We start from the raw sequence: 25,404 nt of genomic DNA, 5'->3' as shown, positions 1-25,404 counted from the left end.
GCTGTATCTCAATTCAGGGACCATATCCTTCGAAGGGCATGGCCTTTGCGGCCTACGAAGGCATACGGCCGCAAAAGGCTGTACCGACTGTTGTATGTTATATAACAGTGACGTAAACCACAGTTAACGTAGTTTATTGTTACTGCCATTTGACTTTAACAACATAATTTCATATTTAAAGAAAACCTAACCTTACTTTAATATTAAAATATTGACACTGTTTTTGTCATTGATCAGCTAAAGAAAGTTGAATAGAAAGATATACAAGCCTCATCTAACTAAGCTCTCTACACTTCTTCTCCTTGTATCCCTAGCCCAGGCCCCTGTACTGCAGGATAAATTTGAGTGTCCCTGTGCTGGACAGGTTTTTTAGCCAGCAGGACACACGGACGGATTTCCTGTTGAGCAGGGAGAACCTGGGAGTGCTACTGGGCCTCCTAAACCAGGAACAGAGACACGGATGGGGTGCCACGATTGAGACCCTGGTGTTTCTCTTCTGGCTGGCAAGTGGGGCATCATACAGGGTGGTCTCCAGAGTGTTTGCAATGCCTTGATCCACTGTCCACCGCATCGTCCACAGAGTCACTGAGGAGGTGGTGGCCATTCGCCACAAGGTCATCCACCTAGAGAGAAGAGAGAACAGCCTGTCCATCCTCTCTCTGCTCTCCAGTGCTCTCCTCTCCTCTGCCTCTCTCTGCAACCTCATGTCTTCCTTGAGAAGCTGAAGCAGCTCATCTTCTCTGTCCCTCTTTCTCTTTCTTGGCTGGCTCTCCTCCTCCTCCCCTTCCTCCTCCTCCTCCTCCTCCTGGTCACCCACTGCAGTACTTGGCCCTGGTGTGTCCTCAGGGATAGAGGCAATTACGACAGGTGGGCTGGTGGAATGCCTCTGTCCCAACACCTCATCCATGACGACAAACCAGGGCCAAGTTGCAGCAGTGGGCTTCCCACCTACACCCTCTCCGGACCCCGGACACTTGCACGTGCAATCCTAAGGCACAGGAAATCAATCATGGTAAATAACAACAGCAGAAAAACAAATTTCAGCAACTGTGTTTATTAACGTGCATGGCTAAAATGAATGAAATGAATATACAAAGTACAAGATAAATGTATGTATTATATTAAAACAGGGTAGTAAGATGAATGCAGTTTGTAGTTCCCTTTATGCTACACAGTGAATGATTTATACAACAATTATAAAAAAATATATACAGAATATATAAATTTCAAAACACACATACATACTTTGTATTTCTTTTTTAAATTGTCCCACTTTTTTTTTGCTTGGAGGGAAGTCACCTTCCCCCACAGGCCCATTTTCTCCAAAATTGTCCTAATCACAGAGAAACAAAAGAAATGGTAATTTTGTGAAGACTGGAAAAAGTGACAGGGCAGGACAGAGACACAAAAACACAACAAAGGGCCGCCCCATCTACTAGTTGTCTTATTGTTAAAGGCTTTGTATAGGATGGGGGCTTATTTAACTGTAATGAAGTACACGATGATTAAATGCAGATATTACAAAAGGGCTATTGATACTTTAATAAGCCAAGCCACGTTGGCAGAAAATTTTGCCCTGGTGAAGAAGTGGTCGCTCTCCCCCCTCAATTTAATAAAGAGGGCAGTTTGCTCCTTGCTCTCTAAAACAAAACGACATGTTCAAGTAAGTTTTTTGCTTCACATCACCAAACAGTAAGCAGCATAAATCTGAAAATAACCTATTTATGTTAACCGTGTGCTATATCCCAAGGTTTTTGTAACCGTTACTAACGTTAACTGTCTGAAAACCAAGCAGGGTTCACAACCTGTCTAACGTTACGTGGTATTTTATTGTACATAATATGAAGTATAAGTGATGTATAATATCGCGACAATCTCGGTAAGACGTAGGTCTGACTCTGAACCTCTTCGATTTTAAGTGAAGACGTTAAAGGCTTTATTTTTGAGGTTGCAACTTGCCCAGCCGAGTTGCATTTAATGTTAACGTTAGCACATCAATAACCTCAGGTAACGTTAGCTGGGCAGTTAATCACTTAGTTAACTGACGTTAACTTATTCCACAATACTATTCTTTAAACGACACACTGCGCTTTTATGCCTCTTGTTATTTTTACATTTGTGTAGTTGGCTTTTGAAGTGAGTTGAAATCCAATACTTACATTTATAGGTAAAATCCGGGGGGCTCAACTCCACAGCCACAGCTGACGCCATTATTTACGCTGGGACAATCAACCGGTGCGCAGTGAATCTCGGGATACCTGGGGCTGTGAAGGATCCAGCTGTTGGATCCTCCAAACGGAGGAAAAGAAGGCTGCATTTCTTGGCCGCATTTGAAGGAGCCTTCGAAATGGGACAGCCTAGTCGCATCGACTATGACGTATTCGGTCTTCAAATGCAGCCTTCGAAGGATGCAGTCCCTGAATTGAGACACAGCTCTAGTCTTAATGCTAAACTAAGCTAACGATCTCCTGATTGTAGCTTGATTTTTAGCATCCAAACTCAGGAGTGGTATCTATCTTCTCATCTAATTCTTGACAAGAAGGCAAATCATTGGACACAAAGAGACAGTGCACAGTTTAAACCTTATGCATGAAAGATCAATTTGTTACAAATTAATTACCACTCTGAAACTCTTGCATCAGTCTAAGTTGCAAAGCTGGTTGGGGAACATGTACAGCTAAACTGAAGCTGTGGTTACCGGCTTGTCAGGATAAGCCCTACTCTGCTGCTGATTGCCTATTAATCCTTAACTAGGTACTGCGCATGTGCAACTCTCAACAAAGATGAGATTCTTCACTCTTTAGCTAAAATGGAGCGGACAACACAGCTGAAAAGAGGTGCTGCAGTAATGTCCAGCATGACAAAAAAACATAGTGATTTTTGAAAAATAAACCTATTCTGGTACAACCCCTAATAAAATTATGAAACTGAAAATTAGCACAATATGACCACATTAAGACATCAACTCTGGGAACTTAAAGACAAACCTAATGAAAATTAATCAACAGCTTATAAAAATAATGTTGCATGTATTTGAATTAACTTCAAAAACAGAATGGAAAAAATCCTGTGCCGCTGTATTTCCATTTTGTTTCTATGAATCTGTCAGAATGATATGAAGTCTATTGCCATTGACACTCAGCCAGGAACACATAAAGCCGCCATCACAACAAGTGATAGATGCCCATATAACTTTTGGGGAATGGCTGAGGAGCCCACGATCAATCACGGGGTTTAGACTTTGCTCCGACCAAATTAATTGAACTCCATTTCAATTAAATCACAGCTGCCTTGCACAAACACAGGTCCCACTGAGGCTCTAACATCGACCACCATGCAGACAGTTTGAGGGCAAAGGCTGGATGGACAAACTTTAAACTTTTAAACAGGTCCAACACTGTCAGAACACAGAGTCTAACACTAAACTGCACTGCCTGCAGGCGTTATATACGTGACCTGAAATCTAATTGCATAAAAGAAATAAAATTTCATTCATTTTCAAGGGGACTTTAAAAGCAGTGTGTACACCACACATGCATATGCAGACTGTTGTACATACACATTAGATACAACGGGATGATTTATCTTATGGAGATATGAATCTAACAGAATTGAAATAAAATGTACCATTTTAAGAACCAAATTTATTTAGTCTTCTTAAGGGAAATACAAAGGACAAAGTGGAGTGTGGAGCAGAGTGAAATACAGTTTACCCTGTGCCCAGAGATCAAGTGGGTTTTTGTCCAACCCACACAAAAATTGGGTTAGGGATTTGGCACAAATTGCAATGATGGAGTCATACTGTTCTTTTATTTGCAGATAAACCAGGCCTTTGCTGGTGTGAGTGTGAGTGTGTTGCCTCTCCGGGACATGCTCTGGCAGGTGAATTCGGTCTGTTGCCTTCTGGGCATCGTTATGCACTAGCTGTGTGTTAGACGAACCGCCACTCCAAATCTTTTATCCCTTCGGCGATCAAACTTTTAATCTCCCTGTGACTAATGTGTATGATTTGTGTTATGTACTGTTGCAAACATGCTGCTCTTAACTAATTGCCCCTAGTGGGATTAATACAGTTGATTGAATTGAATTGAATTAAATTGCTACATGCACATGCAAAAAGATCCAATTTGAGTAATACATAATCAAAGACTTTTTAAGCTGTCTCAAGCTGACAATTGCAACATGTAGTATGTAGATATGCTGTTCATGTAAGAAAGTTATCTATGAGACATGTGTCCTTGTAATTCATAAGTCAGTGTAGTTGCGGGAGAAAGTAGGCATGGTTAGACTTTCTCTCTCAAGCTCTCCTTTTTTCATTCCTCACACAACTCCTTCTGTCACTTTTTTGTGCGTGCAACCAAGTGAAACATCATGAATGAGAATGAATAGATAGACCGCCTGAAAAAGATTCCCTGTGTCAAGACAACAGAACACGCAAAAGACACTGGTGAGAGACTGGGGGGGGGGGGGGGGGGGGGGCAATGGGATTCAGGCAGGAGGAGGACATGATGGCAGGTTTTTCAGCAGATCTTTGAATGTGTCCATTTTGGGATGGGTACTTTCACCTTTAGATGTGGCAACACAACACGTCATACAACTGATATTGTTTCAAGCACACTGAACTCTTTTATTCTCCCACTCGAGCCTCACTCAAGCACTCCTCAGCCTTCTAAGTTGGTCTACATCCCCTATGCTTCTCTTTCTCTGTGCTCTTTATCCCCTGTTTTTGTTCTCTGTCCTTCATCATTCTATCTCTCCACTCACTTATCTCATTTCTCTTTGCAACATCTCCCTTCTGTTTTGCTTCCAGATGACAAGGCGACCCGACTGGATTACATGCAGATCTGGGTGCAGGTAGTGCTCAGGTTGTGTGAGGCTCTTAGCTGAAATTGCAGCTTGAATCAGAGTGACAGGTAGCCTGGAGCTGCTCTCATGGATCTTTACTCTCCTTGCTCTGTCTTCCACTCCTCAGCTGAACACAAGAGCAGCCATATGCTGCTCTCTTACCTTCTACCAGTGTTATTTCATTAAAATTCTGTCTTTTCCCCCTTCTGTGTTCCGTTCTATCTCTTTACTCTCAGTCTCCTTTGCTGCTTCAGGCTTAGAAGGTTGGCATGTGCTGCAGATATGAAAAGGATCAGCAGTGCAAGCTTCTCAACAGATGGCTGTACAGACTTATGTTAGACGATGTCCCCTTCAGCATGAAACGCTGGTCAGCCAAGAGAGCCACAGTTACTGTCCAGCAGATTCAAGTGGTGACCACAGTTGTTGGAAGCAGGTCAAAGCAGAGTTTGGGGAGGAGCTTCCTGTTTTACTATGATAGCTGCTGGCAGCTGCACTCTTGTGTTCAGTCTGTTGAGTCACCACAGGGACTTGAACTCCGCCTGTGTCAACTGTCAAGCAGATGTCCAGGATCAGGAGGAGGACAAGTGGCAATGCACATGCTTCATAGGAAGGCCGCGTCCACTCATGCGTGCACATTCACACACGTCTACCTACATCCATTTATGACATGGGCACGTGCCACGCTTGTAGTGAAAGCAATATAAGGGAGACGACAAATACTTTTTTTCATGCAGTGAAAAAGAAGGAGCAATCATTTGACAATCAGGGTAAGGAGATGAAGAGGTGAAAAGAGTAAGGGCATAACTGCCATGTCGGCCTGATTGCCATGGATAATTCAGGAAACTCACGTGAAATTCTTTCTCTCTCTATTTTTTCTTCCATGCTTTCTGGAATCCTCCTTGTCTGGTCTAACAACATATTTAAAACACTATTGAGAGAATATCTGTGACGTCTTGTCCTCTGTAGCATTGGCTGATATTTCTGGAGCTTGGTGAGCTAGGCAGATCCCAAATACTCCCCTCTCTCTGCTAATTCAAAGAAAAAGATTGAATCCTGTCCCTCATGTGACAGCTGAAGCCCAAGACAAACTACTGTGACAAATGCATCCATGGGAATCACAGAAATTGCTTTTTGTATGACGTTCAACATGGAGTTGTCACTCAGAATTATCTCTCTTTGGTGAACAACACAGTGGAGGCATTTCAGCACACATACAAATTAAAAAGTAAAAAGAGTGGAGACAGTGGCAGTGAGAAAGAGAGAGAATTTCCGGAGCTGCTTCCAAAGCTGCTGCCACTCTGGTCTAAGCTTTAAAGTAAGTGTACACATGCAGCACTACAAAAAAGGGCGAGAGAAAATTAGATCATTAATAGGGATGGCAAGGCAATATTTATGGAGAAACAACATAAACAAACACTGCACGAAATAGATAAGCTGGCTGTCACAAGGCAGCATTCGGCCAGTGGGGCCATTAATCTGTGTGCTGTGGTCTACAGAGACGTCACTATAGACAGACAGAAAAATGGTATTAACTATGCACATTTTTAATTACACATAAATATATATATTGCAAAGCATGCAAACACTCATTATGGATCTATGCACATGTCACACACACACACACACACACACACACACGCATGCGCACACACAGTCAAACTTGCACATCCATGACTTATCAATGCATTTATAAAGACATTCTACAAATTATGCCTGACCACCAGTCTTTGTCACATCCCACTGTAAGCATTTCATCCTTCTAAAAAAAGGACGCCTCCAAAGGGAGTTGTTCTCTGTGATTGCGCGTTTTGGGCATTAAACCTCCAGGATGCGGAGTTAATGGGATTGCTCCTGTTTTGCTTCTGGCTGCGGACTGCATGGTGGCTGGAGGGGCTGTGAGTTGATGCCTAGAACCGACTTAGTGAAGACCAGAAGAAACCAAGCCAATTTTCACTTTGTTGCCTCTCCAGCATGGCCAAAACATCCAATTCCATCAGGCCTTTGCTGCTGGGGCAGCTGATAGAAATGGGCTCTAAGTCCTGTAGCTGGGCCAGCTTATTCCCTTATCTTCTAATGGCTCTGATAACGGATTGGAGGAAATGGTGTCAGAATAAACTCCCATATGACCTGCTGCCAAAGACCCTGATTAATCTCACTAAGGAACAACAGGAACAAGCTATGGCTATTACAGATGCTCTACTAACAGCAACAACATTTACATATTTGCTAAGAGAGCAAACTGGAGGATTTATTATTATCTAACACTACTGTCAACAATACTAAAACATCTTCCTGGAGAATGTGACCCAACCTGAGGTAACGATCTATCCTCATGGATGACCTCAAATCACTACTATTTAGCACTCTGACTTACCAGGGGCTTTGTAGAAGCCGATGTCTTCCTCGGTAAGAGGCAGCAAGTAGACTTCACCTTCCTTCCACAACAGGGGGTACTCTTGCCCGCCGAGGAACTCCCCCAACCAACCATCCTGATCTGGAAAAAAGTTGAAATGTTTCAGTTCTTATAGAAGGTGTGTTCAGATTATTGTTTTTATATTGGTTATATTGCCGCCGCCAAGGAGGTTACGTTTTTGGTGCTGTTTGTTTATTTGTTTGTCAACTACTGATTTTCATTAAACTTGGTGGAAGTGGGCCAAGGAAGAACCCATTAGATACTTAGCAGATCCAACATCATGTTTTCCATTGGTAACATTTAAATGTCTTTTCTTAAGTAGCATGAGTAAATGAGTTAACCTAAAAGGCACATTTTCATCTGCTGTCCCTGTGTACATATTAAAAAGGCTACCTAAAAATAGATTAAAACAACATATCCAATAAAGTTAATATATACAAAGAAACATAGTAACATGCAAAAGACATTAAAATCCAGTAATATATAACTGTACAATAAAATACATGGTAAAGAACAAAGTAAATATTATTAGCCTTGTTCATTTTAGCTTGTTGATACCAATCCTACAGTGAGCCTTTGACAATACCTTCAGTGAAGTCAGAAGTGATGTTGACAGCAGCGTAGTGATTGGACGAGGAGCAGGCCAGTGAGTGGCCAAAGCAGAAACAAGATTGGCAGCCTGTTGGGTTTATTTGTTGTAGGTTGAAAAAGCCTGGTTTGCATCTGTAGGTACACACACACATATACATACACCTCGTGAATGAAAACATTATTAACATGCACATCCTGCGCACACACGCCTGATTTCAGATATTTACCACCACCTTGCTGTTGTAGCTTTATTCTTACTAATCTCATTAAGTTGTGTTTGCTGGTCGCTGCAGACTACAGTGTTCAGAAAGAAGGGACCAACTGAGGCTCAGCTGCAAGGACCCTGAGCACTGACCTACAGACACAAGCTGCTATATGGGTGGGACAGGAACATTGCTAAAAATCAGCCACTACACTACTCACATTACACAGGAAAGGGGCCTGCTCAACGAGCCGTGAAATCAGAAAAAAAGTCAACAAACTGGGAGCACAGAATTATTCAATAATTTGAGACCTGGGGCTGTGTTTTTTGCTAATGTCACAATGAGTTTATCAGTTTGATCCTGTATCCCAGAGGAACAAGATAGAAACACAGAGAGACAGAGAGAAGCAGAGACGTTGTTATTGACATGTTGTAACTGTCAAGTTCACTGTCAAAGTAGTCAGTATTACGGATAGCCCCAAAACTTTGAGCAATTCTGAGACAGATAATTCTTAACCCTTTTCTTTTTAGCATTCTGCTGCAACCCTGTCTCATAGAAATCAATTTGTATATTACAAAATTGTTTTAATTTTTTTGTGGTGACAAACATTAACAGCTGCCTGGATTATCTTCAGAGACAACGTTTCATTTATGTGCTGTGCTGGAGTTGCACCAGAAACCAGGGTTCACCTCCAAACTCCAGCCTGTGGTTAGGTTTATGAAACAAAGCACTTTGGTTAAGGTCAGAGAATGATCGTGATTGAGGTTAAATATCTAAAAAAAAAATCTTATGTTTCCAGTCACTGCTGACTTTTACTGTATTAGTGCCGCAGAGCCTAAACATAACCATAAAAAGTTGAATAATCCTGTAGTTACTACAAGTGGATAGTGTATTGCAAGAGTGTTTTTTTGCTGGAAAACAAATGAAATAGCTTGTCAGTGAACATTCAGTATCAACATTTTTGCAACTTGCCAAGTATGTTAATTAACACCATTTCCTCTTTATATTTAAAGAAAACATAATTTGTTCAGTGTGCTGTTGCAAATTAATTGAGACAGGGCTGCTCTGCTGTGCTGACCTGTCTGCTGGGTGTAATGTACTTAATTTATATTTTGCATCAAACTAATTATTTTACATAACTATTACAGTAAATCTAGGAGTAATAATTTAACAGTTTTACCCTTAAAATTAAGATCAGACATGATCAAAAATACTATATTCTGTGCATAAACTGATGAACCAAAAGTAATGGCTTAAATTGTTGGATTGTGGAGGACTTTTAACAGTCGCCTTGGTAACCAGATGTCATGTGCGCACATATAAGTGACATAAGAAGGAAGCTTATAACACACCTGTCACAGCTCTGTCCCTCCACGTTTGGCTTACAGTTACAACGTCCATCCAGAGGAGAGCAGTCGTCCACACTCCCGCTGGGGTCACACTCACATGGCCTACAGACAACAAGTGACGTGAAGATGAAAGATTTAAATCCACTGTACTCAACAGACATGTATGTGTTTATGTGGGGAAAAAATGTTATTGAAAGAAGGATCCAGAATTTAATGCGATAACTTCAATGTTCTCCATCAGGGTATTGTCGGTTCCCTTGGCCCCTTTCCAGATCACAGATGGTCAACTACACAACAGCAGCACTGAAACAGTGGGGTATCTTGCTCAAGGACACATCAACATGTATACCTGTCTAGGCTTGTATTGGCTTGAATCTGAGTCTCCTTAATAACTAGTTGACCATGTGAGTGTTTTTTTGTCATCACTACACGCATTCAAAAAGCACTCCAAGTGTTCTTGTAGCATATCATCAACACTAAGAGGCTGTATTTAGTTCACAATCTATCACAAAAATTTAAATGCTCTGTAAACCACCTTGAGAAACGCAAGTGAGGTGTGTGGGTAAGCAGTGACTGTGATTATGTCAAAATTTGTTTGATCACCTTTATTGATTGATTGCGTTTGTCTGTAACTGTAACAGATAATCTAATTTTTAATGAGGTGCTATTATAAATAATTCAATTATCGGCAAGCTGTCACTGCTTGTTTATGCTCCAGTGGTCTGTGTAATTCGCACCTAAACTCAACATCCTTCCTGATTTTGCTCCATGAGGAAAGAAAGCAGTGTGTTCGTGTGTGTGTGTGTGTGTGTGTGTGTGTGTGTGTGTGTGTGTGTGATCGTGCATGCATGTTGGCATATGTCCATGCATATACTGTATGTGTGTATTAATAGAAATGTAGCTGTAAGAATAATCCATTGCAAACTTAGGATCAGTTCTAATTTTATTGAGCGCTTTTGATTTTGTAAATTTGTTATTGCCAAAACTTGTGATGATCAGAAAAGGAATTTAGTTTCAAGGGTTAAAAGCAAGAATTTAATCAGTAAAGCTTTTCAATTAAGCCTCCTTCATCTGGACCCTCACTTTAAACCTGAATTAACTGATGTTTTTGGCCATTTGTGGGCAGTGGAAATGAACTGCAAACACAACACTGATATATTATCACCTCTTATGTTGATATGGAGAACATGTTAGCTGACATTTCCTTACACATTCACCAGATATGGAGCAACATTAGCATTATTTTGGAGATTTTTGCCACCTGGCTAATGTTAGTCCAATATTTACTCCGATTTCAGTTCTATCTTGGTCTCTAGCAGCTCCTTTGAAAAATAACATTGCATTCACATGCTCCTTGTATGGTCCCATTTCCTGAGTTGTGAAGTCATTCTTCCGACTTCTGTGTGTGTTCATGTCTTCGTTCTGAGGGATCTTTAAAAACCCAGTATGCTCTTAAGTTGGAATGTGGAATCAATATGGACGCTACTACACAGATGTGTTGTATTAACATTACCAGAGAAATTAAACAACACACAAACATCTAGTTTACTCTACATGGACAGCAAATTAAAAAGAAATGTCTCATTCTAAGGTAATAAAAACATAAATGTTCATTATGTAAGGTCTTTATACACAACTGAAAACATAGTTATGCATATTATATTACATTTCTGTCAATAGATCCTCCTAAATATTACACACTGAACCTTTAAGCTCATTTCTTCTTCAGCTGCTAAATGTTTCACTGTGTTCTAGCTCGTTGCTTACTTTGTCTGTCTGCTGTCTGTTTTTTTTCAGAGCTTTTGCTGATAACAGCTGCCTGTTGTGAGCGGAAACAAGTTTGGGCTGATTTTTGTATCAGTACACACTGAATTTCAATCATTTAGAACTGAATGTGAATTGCTCAACTTGAATACTTGCATTAAAAAACTTAGTTTGATTCCAATAAACTTGAAACTGAATGTGATATTATGAATCTAAACTGAAACTGTAACTGTCTTTGTGTGCTTTCACTTTCAGTTCTCTCAATTCAGATTCAGTTCTCTAAATTTAATTTCAATCCAAAAGATTCACTTTTAAGGTCACAGGCAGGTCAAAGTCCTTGAGGAAGAGCAATCGAGTGCATATTCACAGAGCACCTTTTCAGCCAATCAGCACGTTTGTTTTTGACCATGTCCTGGATTCCACACCGGCAGCCTGTTGCCCCGAAAGTGTGTAAGTTATATCTATGTTAGGTAACTACTACTTTGTCTGTAACTAAATCAGCTACTAATATGAGTTGCACCACAATTACTTGGGCAGACCTTCACTAGATTAACTTGGGAGTAAAGTCGTAATTATGGCAAGTGGCCGTGTGCATTAGCTTTCTGGCTAGGTAGCCACTTGGCATCTTAGCACATAATAGTAAGCTAGATCGATATTGAAATATTATATCAATAAATTTGGTCTCTACCGTGTAGCTAATTGACATGCAGTTAATGAAATGTTATGCTGAGGGGCAGAAATGACGCTTTTATCCAAAGCGACTTACAATTGCTATACATGTCAGAGGTCGCACACCTCTGGAGCAACTAGGGAATTGAACCCAGGTCACCCAAACCAAAGGCAAGCATCTTATCTATGCACCATCACCATCCACTGTTATACAGTATGTTAGCCGGGTGAACTTGCGGCTAACATGCTGCGCGGCTAATGTGGCTAGCGTCTGTTCCACACACTGAGCAGTGTTGGAGTATCATAATTTCATAGTGATAGACAGTCTGGAGGAATTGTGTGAACTTAAGCCTTGTATGAAGTAAATTAAATAAACACAGCAGTAGGTGTGGTAAGTTGCTTTAGTGGGAACGTTAGCCGCATTAGCATTAAGTCTGAAACCCATTATAACGCCACAGCAGACGGTGGGATGTGGTGGGTTAGTTTTTGTCGAACTACTGTAACGCTAACGTTAGCTCTGCTTATTTAGCTGTCTTCTGCTCTTGATGTTCGCTGGTAACGTTATGTGGGTCTGTTGTTGTTGTGATATGCCTATGTACCTGATAGACCCTGTCGTACACATGTGAAAAACAAATGGTCACTTTCTTTGGTTAACTTTAACATCAAGCTGTAAACTTGCTCATACCCAAAAGCTTTAATGTTAGAGAACCGTTGGGCAGTGTGTTTAAAGTCAGGCAGAGACCAAAACATTATAATTCAGATTTACTTAAGGTTAACTTGCTGCTATACTAGTATCAGTGACAATGCTGCAGCTTTGTTACTAGTCCAGTGTAATAAATATAGGAATACTGCTCTGTGTAGACTGGCAAGGCATTATAAACAACAGAGTCTCACTTACTTATAAATGAGCTTTTGGTACGTCACAACACCATTTACAGCCAAAGTCAAATGCTCTGTGTAATTAATTTTCCATCTATACTTAATAAAAATTATTTGTTACAATTGTTTTGCACTTTTTGTAGCCATTGCTACAAGAGCTCTACAACTTATTGTGACAATAAATAAGAGGTAACAGCTTGTTAGCTCCACTAGACCAAATTGTAAATTGAGAATAAAGATATTTAAAGTTCCATACATGTCTCTTGCTCAGTTAGCCAATTCATAACATCCCATTACTCAATTTACAATTTGGCCTCTGCAGTTTGATCCATTGTTCACACAAAAGTATTGATTGTAGCAGCTTTTAGTAATTTTTAGAAGGCCTGAGTAATAATTTCAAAATGTTTTGTCAAAAGCTAAAAATTTATTTTATTTATTTTTTAGTTTAATAGTCTCTTGTCTGTTATCAAAGTATCCACAGTTAGATAGTAGAAATAATATTAACACCAAAAGGTAATTCATATGCAGTTCAACACCATCACAACTTAGCATTCCCTCGGCAGGTATAGGGGGTCAGGGAGAGCTAGGATAGACTTCTTATGAATATAAATACTACAACATACTTCTCACATGCACATACACACACATACGCACCATCACATACATTTACATGCAGGCACATATGCATGCATACTTAGTAAGAGAGCTCTCAAGTCAGAGAAAATTGGACTGTGCTTTTCATAATCAAAATGTATGCAGCAGGTCAGTTCATCTTCAAGCTGCAACAAAGGACACAATAAAACACCCAGACTGAGTCTGTGAGAATGCAAAAACACAGATGTAAATCAATCTCATATCTTAAGAATAGACTCTATCGTATAATATAATTATACAAATAATAACCCACTGAACTCATTCTCATAGCATTCAGAAACAATCAAAATCAGAGCTAAGTATACATATAAAAAAACAATATTTCAATATTAATGTATTCATTTTGTTCTTATTCCAGGTCCCACCTCAATTTATGCATCATTTGCTGGATAATGCAAATGTCACAATGTCACAATTATCAGATTGATGGCTGATTACAAATCAGCCATCAATCTGATAATTGTGATGTATTTTTCCAATCAGTGGTTAGTTTGTCTTAGCAACAAAACACCAAACAATTTCTCTTTAAGAAAATGGAAGCATTTATTAACAGCATACTAAATAATTCAGTGTCAAACACAAGAATTAGCTAATATTCTAAAGTTTAATTATGGATGATCTATAAATAACCTACTTATAAATAGTTGTTGACAGTAATGAAGCATTATGGATATTTGCATCTATAAAACCCAAACATCCATGATGTTATGCAAAATGTTTCCTTACTAGATATAAAGCATTAGGCATTAATCTGTCTTTGGAGGATAACACGTTTCTCCTTGGGGTTGGCTGCAGCTAAAGCTTTTCTCTATAGTTTCTGAAGGCAGCAAGGCTGGATCTCTCACCATGGTAACAGATGGAGGACCACATGGTGGTCTCATTTGTTCTGAGGGATCTTTAAAAAACAACTATTTTTCTCCTGGTCAGGACGGCTCACTGACCAACCAAAACACAGACCATGTGCAGCAGGATAGAATTCATTGCAATAGTTTGCAGACGTTGTGGTTACAGCAACAGGCCACTCTCCATAGAGTAGAACAATGTTTTGATTACCCTGATCATTAACAGATTGATAAACTTAAATTATTGTGGTAATGCAAATATGGTAGGCCAAAATGAGGCAATGTCATCCAGTTATTTATGAATTACTTCTTAAACCTGCAATAGCTAAAAACACTGACATATGATCTCCTTATAAAGTTGCTGTTAAAAACTTGTTAGCAAACAGTTGTTTATTTACACATTGACCAGACATGCAACATTATGCAAATTCATGGAAAGTTGACTGGAAGGTTAGTGTGGTAGGAAAAGGTGCTCAAGCAACAGGAATGACCGCAGAGAGAGAGGATCAAGCAAAGCCAATTCAAGAACTTGGGAGAGCTTCACAAGGCTGGAGTCGGTGTACCATGAGCCACAATGCACAGATGTGTCCAGGAAATGAGCTACAGCTGTGGCATTGATAGTGTCAGCCTGGGCTAAGGAGAAAAGAAGTGGACTGTTACTCAGTGGTCCACTTTTCAGACAAAAGTAAATTTTGCTTTTTATTTAGAAATGAAGGTCGAGTGGAGAGACACAGATTCCAAGTTGATTGGTGAAGTTTCCACATTCAGTGATGATTTGGGGTGCCATGTCCAACTGCTGGTGTTGGCGTGTTTTGTCAAGTCCAGAGTCAATGCAACATCTACAAGGAGATTTTAGAGCATTTCCTGCATCCATCTGCTCACAAGCTTTTTGGAGATGCTGATTTCCTTTTCCAGCAGGACTTGACATCTACCCACAGTGCCAAAATGAATACTAACTAGTTTGCTGACCTTGGTATTACTATGCTTGACTTGCCTGTCAAGAGGTGAGTTGACACTTTCCTTTTCAAGAGGAAAGTGAGAGACACCAGAGCTGAAGGCCATTATCAAAGCAACCTGGGCTTCCATAGCACCTCGGCAGTGCTACAGGCTTATTGCCTCCATGCCATGCCGCATTGAGGCAGTAATACGTGCAAAAGGATCACTGACCAAGTGCTGAGTGCAAATATTAACCTTTTTCTGGACTTATAAACTTTTCAGAAGGTCAACATTTCTGTACTGCACATTCTTTATGAGATACACCTGTATGTGTATAAAGACCACGAGGGGCAGAATACAGTGACACATAGAAAAATTTAGAGATGGAATTACCCTAAATACCCTGTTCTAAATTTGACTGAGATACTTGTTGAAATCTTGATGAAATTACATGTTGTTTTTTTCCCGCTGTTTCCATGTGGAAAATTACAGCAATCTGTGTTGACTTGCTTGTTAGAAGTTTGATACTGTATTTGGCACAATGTGTTTCTCACTGATAAGAAGGTCACTAATTCACAGTGGTGTCACATAGAGAAATAAGAATCCTCTTGTTTACGGCTGCTTTGTAGTTTGACAAATTCAGGCTTGGGGAAGTGAGATAGTGTAACTGCAAAACAAGGAAGATTTATTAAGTCAGTGTTACCTATTTATTTCTCTTAACCCCTTCTCCCTTTTAAAAGCCTATTTTTTAACCACTTATTAAGTCATCCTTTCAGTATATGCTTTGTTTTTGTGAGTCTTCAGCAATATGTCTTTGCATCTGTGTTCATGACTATGCGTGCTGCTCACCTGCAGCCACCGGGGCCAAGCGAGTGAAAGCCAGCCCGACATGTGTCACACTTCTCCCCTGTCACGCCAACTCGACACGCACACCTTCCTTCTGCATCACACTGCAGACTCACTGAACCTGGGAGGGACAGCAGATGGATGGTGCATGGAGAAAAAAGAAAAGAGAATGTAAATGGTCCACAGAGACGAAGGACAAAAGGGAAACACAGAGGAGTATTTTAAAGAAAATGGTGGTGATCATGGTGGTGGTGGTGGTGGGGGGGGGGGGGGGGGGGGGGGGGGTTGGTGAATTACATGAAATGGATCAATACATCATTATTGATTGACATGATAACTGAGTACCTTTTATTAAATTCCTGTTCAAAAACCCCAGAGATGAGCTTTGAAGAGCAGGCTATAACCTTGCAACCATACTGTAGCTGACATACTGTACTTTAGTTAATGGAGAAAAAAGACCAGCTGAGGCATTGTGGACATGAGAGAAAATGAAACCTGATGGAGTCTACTGTAACGTTTGATCAATACAATGGACTCCAACAGCCACGTGGAATCACCTTACACTATTCAGGAAACTCAGAGGAAAAGATAGCTGATGTATTTGTTCATTTCTCCCTCTGGTTCTCTCTATTTACCCAGATGATGGTGTAATTAGGAGCCCAAACATTTAATGTCCCTCCAACTAAAATTAGACTGTTTAATGACCTCTGCGTCGCCGTATTGATAACGTTCAGAGAGTCAACTGGATCAATTTACAACAGCAGGGCTGAGTAAAGTCATGGATTTCTTTAATAGTCTTTTGGGAAAGCCGAGGCGTGGGTAAATCTGATGAGATGTGCAAGACATGAGCTGAACAAGATTGTATAAATTATGAATCAGAAAAGATTCTGCTCTTAGGCAAGGTTTGGCAGTTGAGTAAATATTAATGTAATGTTATTAAAACATTAGGCCATAAATAATTTGCAACAATTAATCCTATGAGTCCTTTATGTCTGTAGCTAAATCTTGCTTATTGTGCCTAATTGTGCCAATACAGCATTCCAACCAACCATAATTAAATTTTTCCGTGCCAGAGAAAACAAAAATAGTGAGTAATGGTATTGGCATAGATTATAATTAGGGTTTTTAAGTTATTATAAAAACAATTAAGGGTTTTGTGTCTGCAGTGTACCATTCGTGTTGCAGCTGCAGGGCTGGCAGGGCTCTTCTGCAGATTTCCTGTGGTGGTTCTCTCTGCAGCGCTCACAGTGGGGCCCATCAGTGTTGTCTCTGCAGCTCACACAGCGCCCCCCACTGCCAGTGCTCCGGTACTGCTCCATGTCAAACACGCAATCGCCTGACCTCCCATTGCAGTTACACTCTGCAAGTGAGAGACAAACAGCAACAAAGAGCAACAGGTCAAGTGAGGAGAGACGTGAAGAACGAGGAAAGAGCAGCCACAGGGGAAGAAATAGGCAGAGGAGGAAACAAGGCAAAAAGAGAGAAGACAGAAATAGACGGAGGAAAGAGAAAAAAGGATGGTATATGGTTGAGGGATTATGTGTTCTGGGATTGGATCATAATTTAGAGGCTCGTTGCTAATCTCATTTCACACAGGCCTAATGAGGAGCCAATCGGCTGTCAGGGGGCACTTTGATAACAGTAATTCATGTTTATACAAGAGCAAATTACTCAACTGATAACACACCATCACAGATCTCATACCCCTCACATCAAATCCCTCCTTAGTTTACCAGATACCCTGAGGAGGGATTTAGGTGAAATTGCCCATTTTATTATGAATCAAGCTCTCTGTTGTGCTGGCAATAACCACATGATTATTCATTCCTATTAATAAGGATTCTCAGCCGTGTTCACCTTATTTCAAGATAAAAATTGATCACCAGTTGCTTTAAAACACAGCTGAAACCTGGGATTGGTGGTAAAGCACTTATATTAAGATTCAAAAGAGAGTTTCATTTGGCTCTAACTACTGTTACCTTCATGAAATTCTATATTATATATTAAAAATGTGTGTTATCAAACAGTTGCCTTTGTACACATCCAGAAAATGATGCAAAGCAACAATGGGATTCATTTGGGATTGTGTTTCTGGCCACCTGACATAAATCCAATATTCACTCATGTAGCTCTGTTTGGTCTTTCACAACTTCTGAGGAAAACGTCTGTCTCTTTAGCTGCTAAATGTTTCACAATGTTCACTAGTTAGTCGCTTACTTTGTCTGTTGTTTGGTGTTGGTCAGCAGTGTTGGGCAGCTACATGAAATCATATGGGTTTTTTTTCAGAGTTGGAGTATGTGTGAAAACCACAGTGAGGAAGGGACTACTGAAGTGCTGCGTGCAGTTAGTAAATATTATAACACTAAATTGCAGGCTGACTGCTTGTTAAACCAGAATGTCTCATTTTCTATTCATAGATGTGTTAAACACAGAAGCCATGTGGGTGTTTAAAGGCACCTTTGATAGAGTTGTGAGTCAAGGAAGTAATGGAACAAGAAATGGAACAAATTACTATAGCTGGTGAGTAATGTAATATACGTTATGTGTAGTTTTTCTAGTAACTTGTCAAACACTGTGTACAGTGGGTTTATCAGAGTGTTTTCATTTAAAACACCTGCCTTCTGCTTCTTAAAACGACCCTGATGACATTGGTGAGAGTGAAATAAGTATTTTATAATAAAAGTTTTAAAAATAATAAATGTGTTAATTCTAATGGCAATTGTAAATTTAAAAAACTTTATTTGTAAATTTTTTCCATCAGGTTGTACTTTATATCAATTTAAAAACAAAAAAGCTGTGAAAACTGTCAACAATTGCTCCTCTTTTAATATCTTTATATGATATAGACTACCACTGGCCAAGTTTTTATTATTTGTCTCTTCTTATATATTTGTATACTGTATATTTGTATCTTTTTTATGTCCCATGAACACTTTATTCCTTTTTTTGTCATAAAGACTTAAGGAGTAAAAACAGGAATCCGATTCCACATGAATGCGTCAGTTACCGCTCACCCCTCCCTTTGCAAGCACGGAGGAAAAGCTATACTGTGTCCGACTCTTGTACTAAATAATACGTGTGGTCCTGTATTTGTCCAAATATCACTTCTCTTCTTACTTCTAATAAACCAGACAACTACTACTACTAGTACTACTTCTGCTTGTTTTTCATACGTATTCAACATAGTGACAGAACACGCTCTGCAGAGCAGTTTGTCCGTTTGGGCTACTATAGAAACATGGTGGTATAACATGGCCATGTATGTAGATGGCTCATTCTAAGGTAATAAAAACATAATGTAAGGTCTTTATACACCACTGAAAACCTGTAATGTGTGTTTTATTGAATTTCAATAGACCCTCCTAAATATTACACACTGGACATTTAAAATCTCTGTAGAGTGAGTCGAGTGATCCATCTCCATTTGATCTTCACTGCGAGCTACTCCTTTCACATGGGAATTAGCCTCATTGTTAATTTAAAAATATTGATTGGTGTAGCCTTAAGCATCCGCCCTGAAATTGTAGATCTGATGGTTGAAGTGAAAAGCTACTCTAGGAACCAATAACCTTTGCACCACTAGAAGTGGCCCTTTGAACACAACATGCATCTTTTGACAAATGCTGAGTCCCTTGTTATCACATCTGCAATCCCTCTGCTCGTAGGGCACCAGAATCTGACAAAAACTGACACGCGACATAGAAAGTCACTGCAGCATGACTCAGTTCTGATTGGCACTGGTGGGCAACTAGAGCACAAATCCGACTAGCCGGCTCTACGTGTCAGCTCCCATCTTGCGGCTGCTGGTCAGTCTGGCTGATAGCCAGGTGGCATCACTGTCAGCCTGAGCTTCTGTTGAATTTCCTTTAGCGGTACAAATGAATGCTGACCCTGACATCTCATAAAATGTGATGTAATCCATGATGTATACTGTTACACTGGGAGAAAGTTTGATACTCCCTACTCAGGCTATCCTCAAAAATGTATGCTATGTATAATCATATATGCTAGCACACCATTTTATTTCCATATTGTATGTCTTATTATGGTTTAATCTCATATTATTGTTGGGGATTTAGTCCATTTAATTTTTGCAATATTTGTAAATTATATTATTTGCTTCATTGCACTCCTGAAACATTTGAGTCCTAGCTCAAACACAGAAACCACTTTTGAAAAGTGCTGTCTAAATAAAGTTTATTATTAATAAACAAAGTTTACAAATATCGCAAAATGATGTTTCGCTCAAATAACTTCAGGTCTATCAATGGGCTATGTCAAAAGAAACATCGTGTGTACTGAAGTGAGGAAAATGAGTTTGTTTAATTATGGTCCTCCATCCTGAAATGAGCTTCAGGGCAAAGTGAACATCTGGCTTTCCATCCCTCTCAGCAAGTTCAAAAGTAGATTTGCTAATGTTTTAATTACTTGCTGCTCCTGTTTTAGTAACTGTTTTTTTCTTTTGTTTTTACTATTTTATTTGGATATTAGGTTTTCTGCATTTTCTGAAAAATAGGTATGTGACTATACTTATTTTGAATAATTCCCATCTGTGTTTTATTTGACTGTGTATATTTTTTAAACGTCATATTGTAATTTAACATCCTTTGATGTTGCCATATTGACCTTGTTAATCTTGAAAGAAAATATATCAATCCATTAAATACATTATGATAAGCATGTTTCCATCTAGGTAGTGGAGGGGACAATAAGTAACAGTTTAAAGGTGGCGTATGTGGGATGAAGATTGCTACAAGCAATACACACATATGGCATGGCAGAGGGAAACTGACAGAGCAAATCACTTAAAGCTGTTTTTCAACAGGTTTAACACAAAGACCTCTACACAGCTTTCCACAGCCTGTGTTTGGCCATCTTGACCACATTTAGGTCTGCCCACCCACAACCACCACATGCTTTCCTCAAGCCTGTTCTAGGGACCACACAGCCTGATCAATACTCACAGGGAAGTCCTTTGTGAACTATTCTGTTGATACTGAAAAGTATCAGTGTGACAAGACACTTTAAGGAGACCTATTATACTGCATTTCCAGGCCTATATTGTAGTTCTGTGACTCCTCTATAGCAGCTTTGCACGATTCATAGTTCAAAAAACTATTTTCTATCTTATACTGGCTCTTCATGCAGGCCCTCATTTCAGCATCTGTCTGAAACAAGCTGTGGATGCTCCTGTCTGTTTGAGACCCTGATAAAGTGTAGCTCACAGTCCGAAACAGAGCAAGGTTGTGCTTCAGTTTTTATATGTTTACGTTGCAAAATTCTACCAGCTATGTTACCACTTGTCACAGCTGTCTGGACTCACAGCACAAGCGGTGCGGTTGATTAATATCAGGGCGAACGCCGGTGTCATATCAGCTGGGCAGAGATGATTAGCTCCTCGAGTCTATGTTATCAGTTATAACTCACATTTGTATTTCACAGCATGAAAAAATTAACGTGTGGCTTTTTGAGTGAGTCTCACGAGAGAGCTTTTTACCTGACACGAATTCTTGTCACAGTTTAACCTCGCGAGATCTCGTCACAACCCCAGCATCAACAGAATAGTGCACAAAGGACTTCCCTGTATTTGATGGAGCCACCTCCTCAAACACTATGCCTCACATAATTTAGGAAGACAATTTTTGAATGACAAATCTACAGGTTTACAATTTAAATACTTCAGAATATAACAGCACAGGGTATTATGTGATGCCTTCTCAGCTATACATTTTTCTTTTTCTCAATACATTACATTCATTTAGCTGACGCTTTTATCCAAAGCGACTTACAATTGCTATATACTGTAGGTCAGAGGTCGCACGCCTCTGGAGCAACTAGGAGTTGAGTGTCTTGCTCAGGGACACACTAGTGGATGTATTTGCATTATATGCTATAATGATAAACTGAATGAAAAAAAAAACTTTATACAAAGTCCAGAATGATTTAAGGGTGATTCATATGGAACTGCAGTTGCAGTACAAGTTGCTGTTGTCTCCTAGAAATTATGTATATACACCATTCATTTGCAACAACAAATATGTTTTGAAAGAAAAGGTCTCAAAGTCCTATTCCTTGTATGCCCTCCATCCACTCCAAACTGCTCCTGATGACTTGCATGCTGTATAAAAAGACGGCACTACCTCCATTCAAAATGTGGATGTTACCCTCATATTGCTTCTCTTTGTCTCATAGAGATTAAACCTGGACACATAGCTGAAGTCATGCTCTTCTGTATCTCGAGTATTTTAACAGCACCCAGCCCCTTACAGCCCAGAATAAACTCTTATTGCATTACAATCAAGTCAGAGATGCAATGTTGTAACATCAAGGTTGATTTCAAATGTGTTAGTATTAGCATCCTTTTGATAATCAAAATGGTGCTGGTTAACTCTTGTCATCATCACTCTGAAGACATTTGATCAAACATAGTCTTTGCTCAGTAAAAAAACAAACTCCAAAACAACAGAATTTAATTACTGTGGTGCAAATACTTCCTGAACTACACATCAAATGACATAATGTTACAAATTAAAATAACATAATATGAAAATTAGTGTAAGAGTGAATTAATAACAAAATAGGAAAGCCTGGTGTGACTATTAATGTTTTATGTTGCTGTTGGTGATAGCAAATTTAGAGGTACATGAAACCAGTTAGAATGAAAAAACAAATGTCAGCTACAAACAAGCCACACTAACTTTTTCTGAATGAATGGTGAAATTTAGCATACTGTGCATAAGCTGTCTTTCAGCAGCAAGGATACAACCTACCATCTTATTGTCTTCTGCCCTTTATATGAATTATTCCTTCGTACTGTTGCAGGATACATTGCACAGAAGGACCACAATCCCTTCAGGCACAGTAATTTCTCATTTTTACATCTAATTTACTGGATGAATGAGATGTCGGAGTAGCTGAGAGAGTAGAATACCAGCGGTGATAAGAAACCAGTCTATGGTGGATCATGCTATCTGTATGACCCTTAGTGTGCTTAGGTTAATATGACAAACCAAATGGGACATGAAAGTCTATATACGTTTTAATCTTTAATACAGGAATGCGGCTATAAGGGTGTTTTATATTAGATTTATTTTAGTGTAATTCACTTCCTATATTATAGGAATGGTTTTTGACATTTTAGGAAATTTGCTGTCTTACTGAGAGTTAGATGAGAAGATTTATGCCATTGTATGAAGACTCAAAGCCGGGGGAAACTTACTGTGTCCGGGAACTTACTTTGCCCAACAATTTTCATACTGTAATAACAGGTTAAGTAGCCAGCTTTAGAGCCGCTAGTAAGTGTATTTGTTATAACCTTTAGAAAGAACCAGGTTAGTCATTTCTGCTTCTTTGCCATTTTTATGCTAAGCTAACTGGCTAGCTTCTTATTCATGTTACAGGCATGAGAGTGGTACTGATCTTCTCATCTAACTCGGTACAAAAGCGATTCACGACATTTCTCAAAATGTCAAACTGTTCCCTCGAGGGCATGTTTGATCATTATGAAGTTATATTTTTATGACAAATCTCAGCTCTTTAGACTGTGCAGAAAATCAAGATTGTTCAATTTAGTAACACAAGTTTGACCGCTGTGAGTTAACTTAAAGAAAAGTAGTGAAGGGCTTCTTGAGTTTGTTCTTTAGCTTCTGTTACATTAAAATTACTTAAAGTTCACTGCTGAGAGAACAGTTCATATCTACTCAGTCATTTTGAAAGGCATGCTTATTTGTTACTTTCATTTTTTTGTTTTGAGGGAGTATCAGGGTCATTTACTCATACAGTATGTTACACAATTATGTATGTACCAGTTTTAATGTACAAGTTTTAATACAAAGTGAAGTAACAACAGCCTGCTCAAAGTGACTTCATCTTCATTTTCAGTATCCGTCATGTAATGTTGATCAAACTTGAGGGAAGGAAGCTATGCACATTTTAATCTAAATACAAATGGGAAGTATGCTAATAACAAGATAACTTCTTAATGATCTTGATTTGATGCATTTAATGAATGCTTGGAAGCTGTGGCACAGGTGGGTTGTCTATTAATCATAGGATTGGTAGTACCTTTGGTGAACTGGTGGACAAGAGGCAAACATTGCAAAGTGTGTTCCTGCTGTGAGGTAAGTGCATTTAATTTACAATGTACAATGTTAGATTATTGATTAAACTTGATAAATAAAGCCTCTTAAAGCCCAGTTCATATTCATCCTGAGTTCTTGAGGCTCTCAGGTAGGCCAGTGATTCCCCTAGCTACATGGAGTGTAATTGTAATGCTGGACACAACCATGTGACAGCTGAGGCGGAAAGGACTCAGCAGGTAATGAAGTGGAAGGATGTTGACAGGTTCCAATTTACGTTTTTAGGAAGGAGATTTCAGATTTATATCACACTTCTCAAGACACACAATTCTTAGGTGGAAAAACAATGTGGCAACAGAGAGTACATACTGTACTACACTGTAGTGGATATGGTTTGGACGTGGAAGTGCCTTGCTCAAGTGGAAGTTCATTCCAATTTCAAACTTAAAATTTGTATAGAGGGTTGAAAAAATGTTAACACTACTTTGCATTATATTGACAGCTACTTTCAATATATTTCACAATTCTTCATCAAGATAGACAAGTTTCTGGGTGGGAGATTAACGTGAGAAGTTGTTTTAAGTTTACCTTAAAAGGTACCAAATGCAAGGAATTGGAGGAATGTATTCAATATCGCAAAAAAGAAAACCTCCTCCTTGGTTAGAAGTGTGTAATTAGCTAATTGCGTTTAGTGAGTAGAGCTGTAAAGTAGTGAATAGCACAACGACCGGTGAGGAACAAACACCTGTTTTAAAGTTAAGAAAGATTAGACTGTCACTATAGCTGATGGAGGTGCAGAATCTTTGCTTTGGATGGAAAATGCATCACATAGTAATGCTTACACTTTCTCTACAAAGTCGCTTTTCACAATCTTGTAGAACTGATTAATAATACTTATTAAATCCTAAAATGAGTAAAGTTTTGCCTAATATAAAGTTTTATAAAAATACAAACATACAAATTCACACCCAAAATCTGCTGGTTTTCAGCAAGTTGCTTTATTTCATAATCCCAAAAAATGGCTAGTTATCATGATATTGTGGCAACAAGTTTTCTACCCAGCTGCTGTTTGATTGTTTTTAAACTGGAGAACCTTCTATTTAACTGTTTTGTGCTGAAGCATTTGGGTTTCAGTAGTAGAGCATTTGTTTTTTGTATTGTCCTAAATTACTAGATAGATATAAGTTAAAAAAATATATAAGGGAAGATTAACCACATTTTAGGCTTAAATCTATTGTCATATTTCATAGTAGGTGTACCACCAGGATGCTTAGATTATAATTATCTGATATATCTACAGTATTACAAATAGCACTATTGATATTCAAGGAAATG

At 39.2% G+C, this 25,404-nt stretch overlaps 1 protein-coding gene across 1 annotated transcript in view; it reads right to left on the bottom strand.

Moving 5' to 3' along the window:
- lamc3 (laminin, gamma 3) overlaps positions 1-25,404 on the bottom strand; it is a 115,041-nt gene that overhangs the window by 47,606 nt on the left and 42,031 nt on the right. The window contains exons 5-9 of the mRNA XM_038733411.1: positions 17,163-17,351; positions 15,995-16,112; positions 9,405-9,503; positions 7,845-7,981; positions 7,220-7,339 (exon numbers count right to left, since the gene is read on the bottom strand). Coding sequence (XP_038589339.1) covers positions 7,220-7,339; positions 7,845-7,981; positions 9,405-9,503; positions 15,995-16,112; positions 17,163-17,351 — 663 coding nt within the window. The remainder of the gene's footprint in view (positions 1-7,219; positions 7,340-7,844; positions 7,982-9,404; positions 9,504-15,994; positions 16,113-17,162; positions 17,352-25,404) is intronic.

The sequence above is a fragment of the Micropterus salmoides genome, unplaced genomic scaffold (genome assembly GCF_014851395.1).
Source record: "Micropterus salmoides isolate LMB-PRFRI ecotype aquatic unplaced genomic scaffold, ASM1485139v1 Ms_hic_scaffold_20, whole genome shotgun sequence".
NCBI lineage: Eukaryota > Metazoa > Chordata > Actinopteri > Centrarchiformes > Centrarchidae > Micropterus > Micropterus salmoides.
Note: the sequence above shows the minus strand (reverse complement) of the source record. Positions and strands in the feature narration are given on the sequence as shown.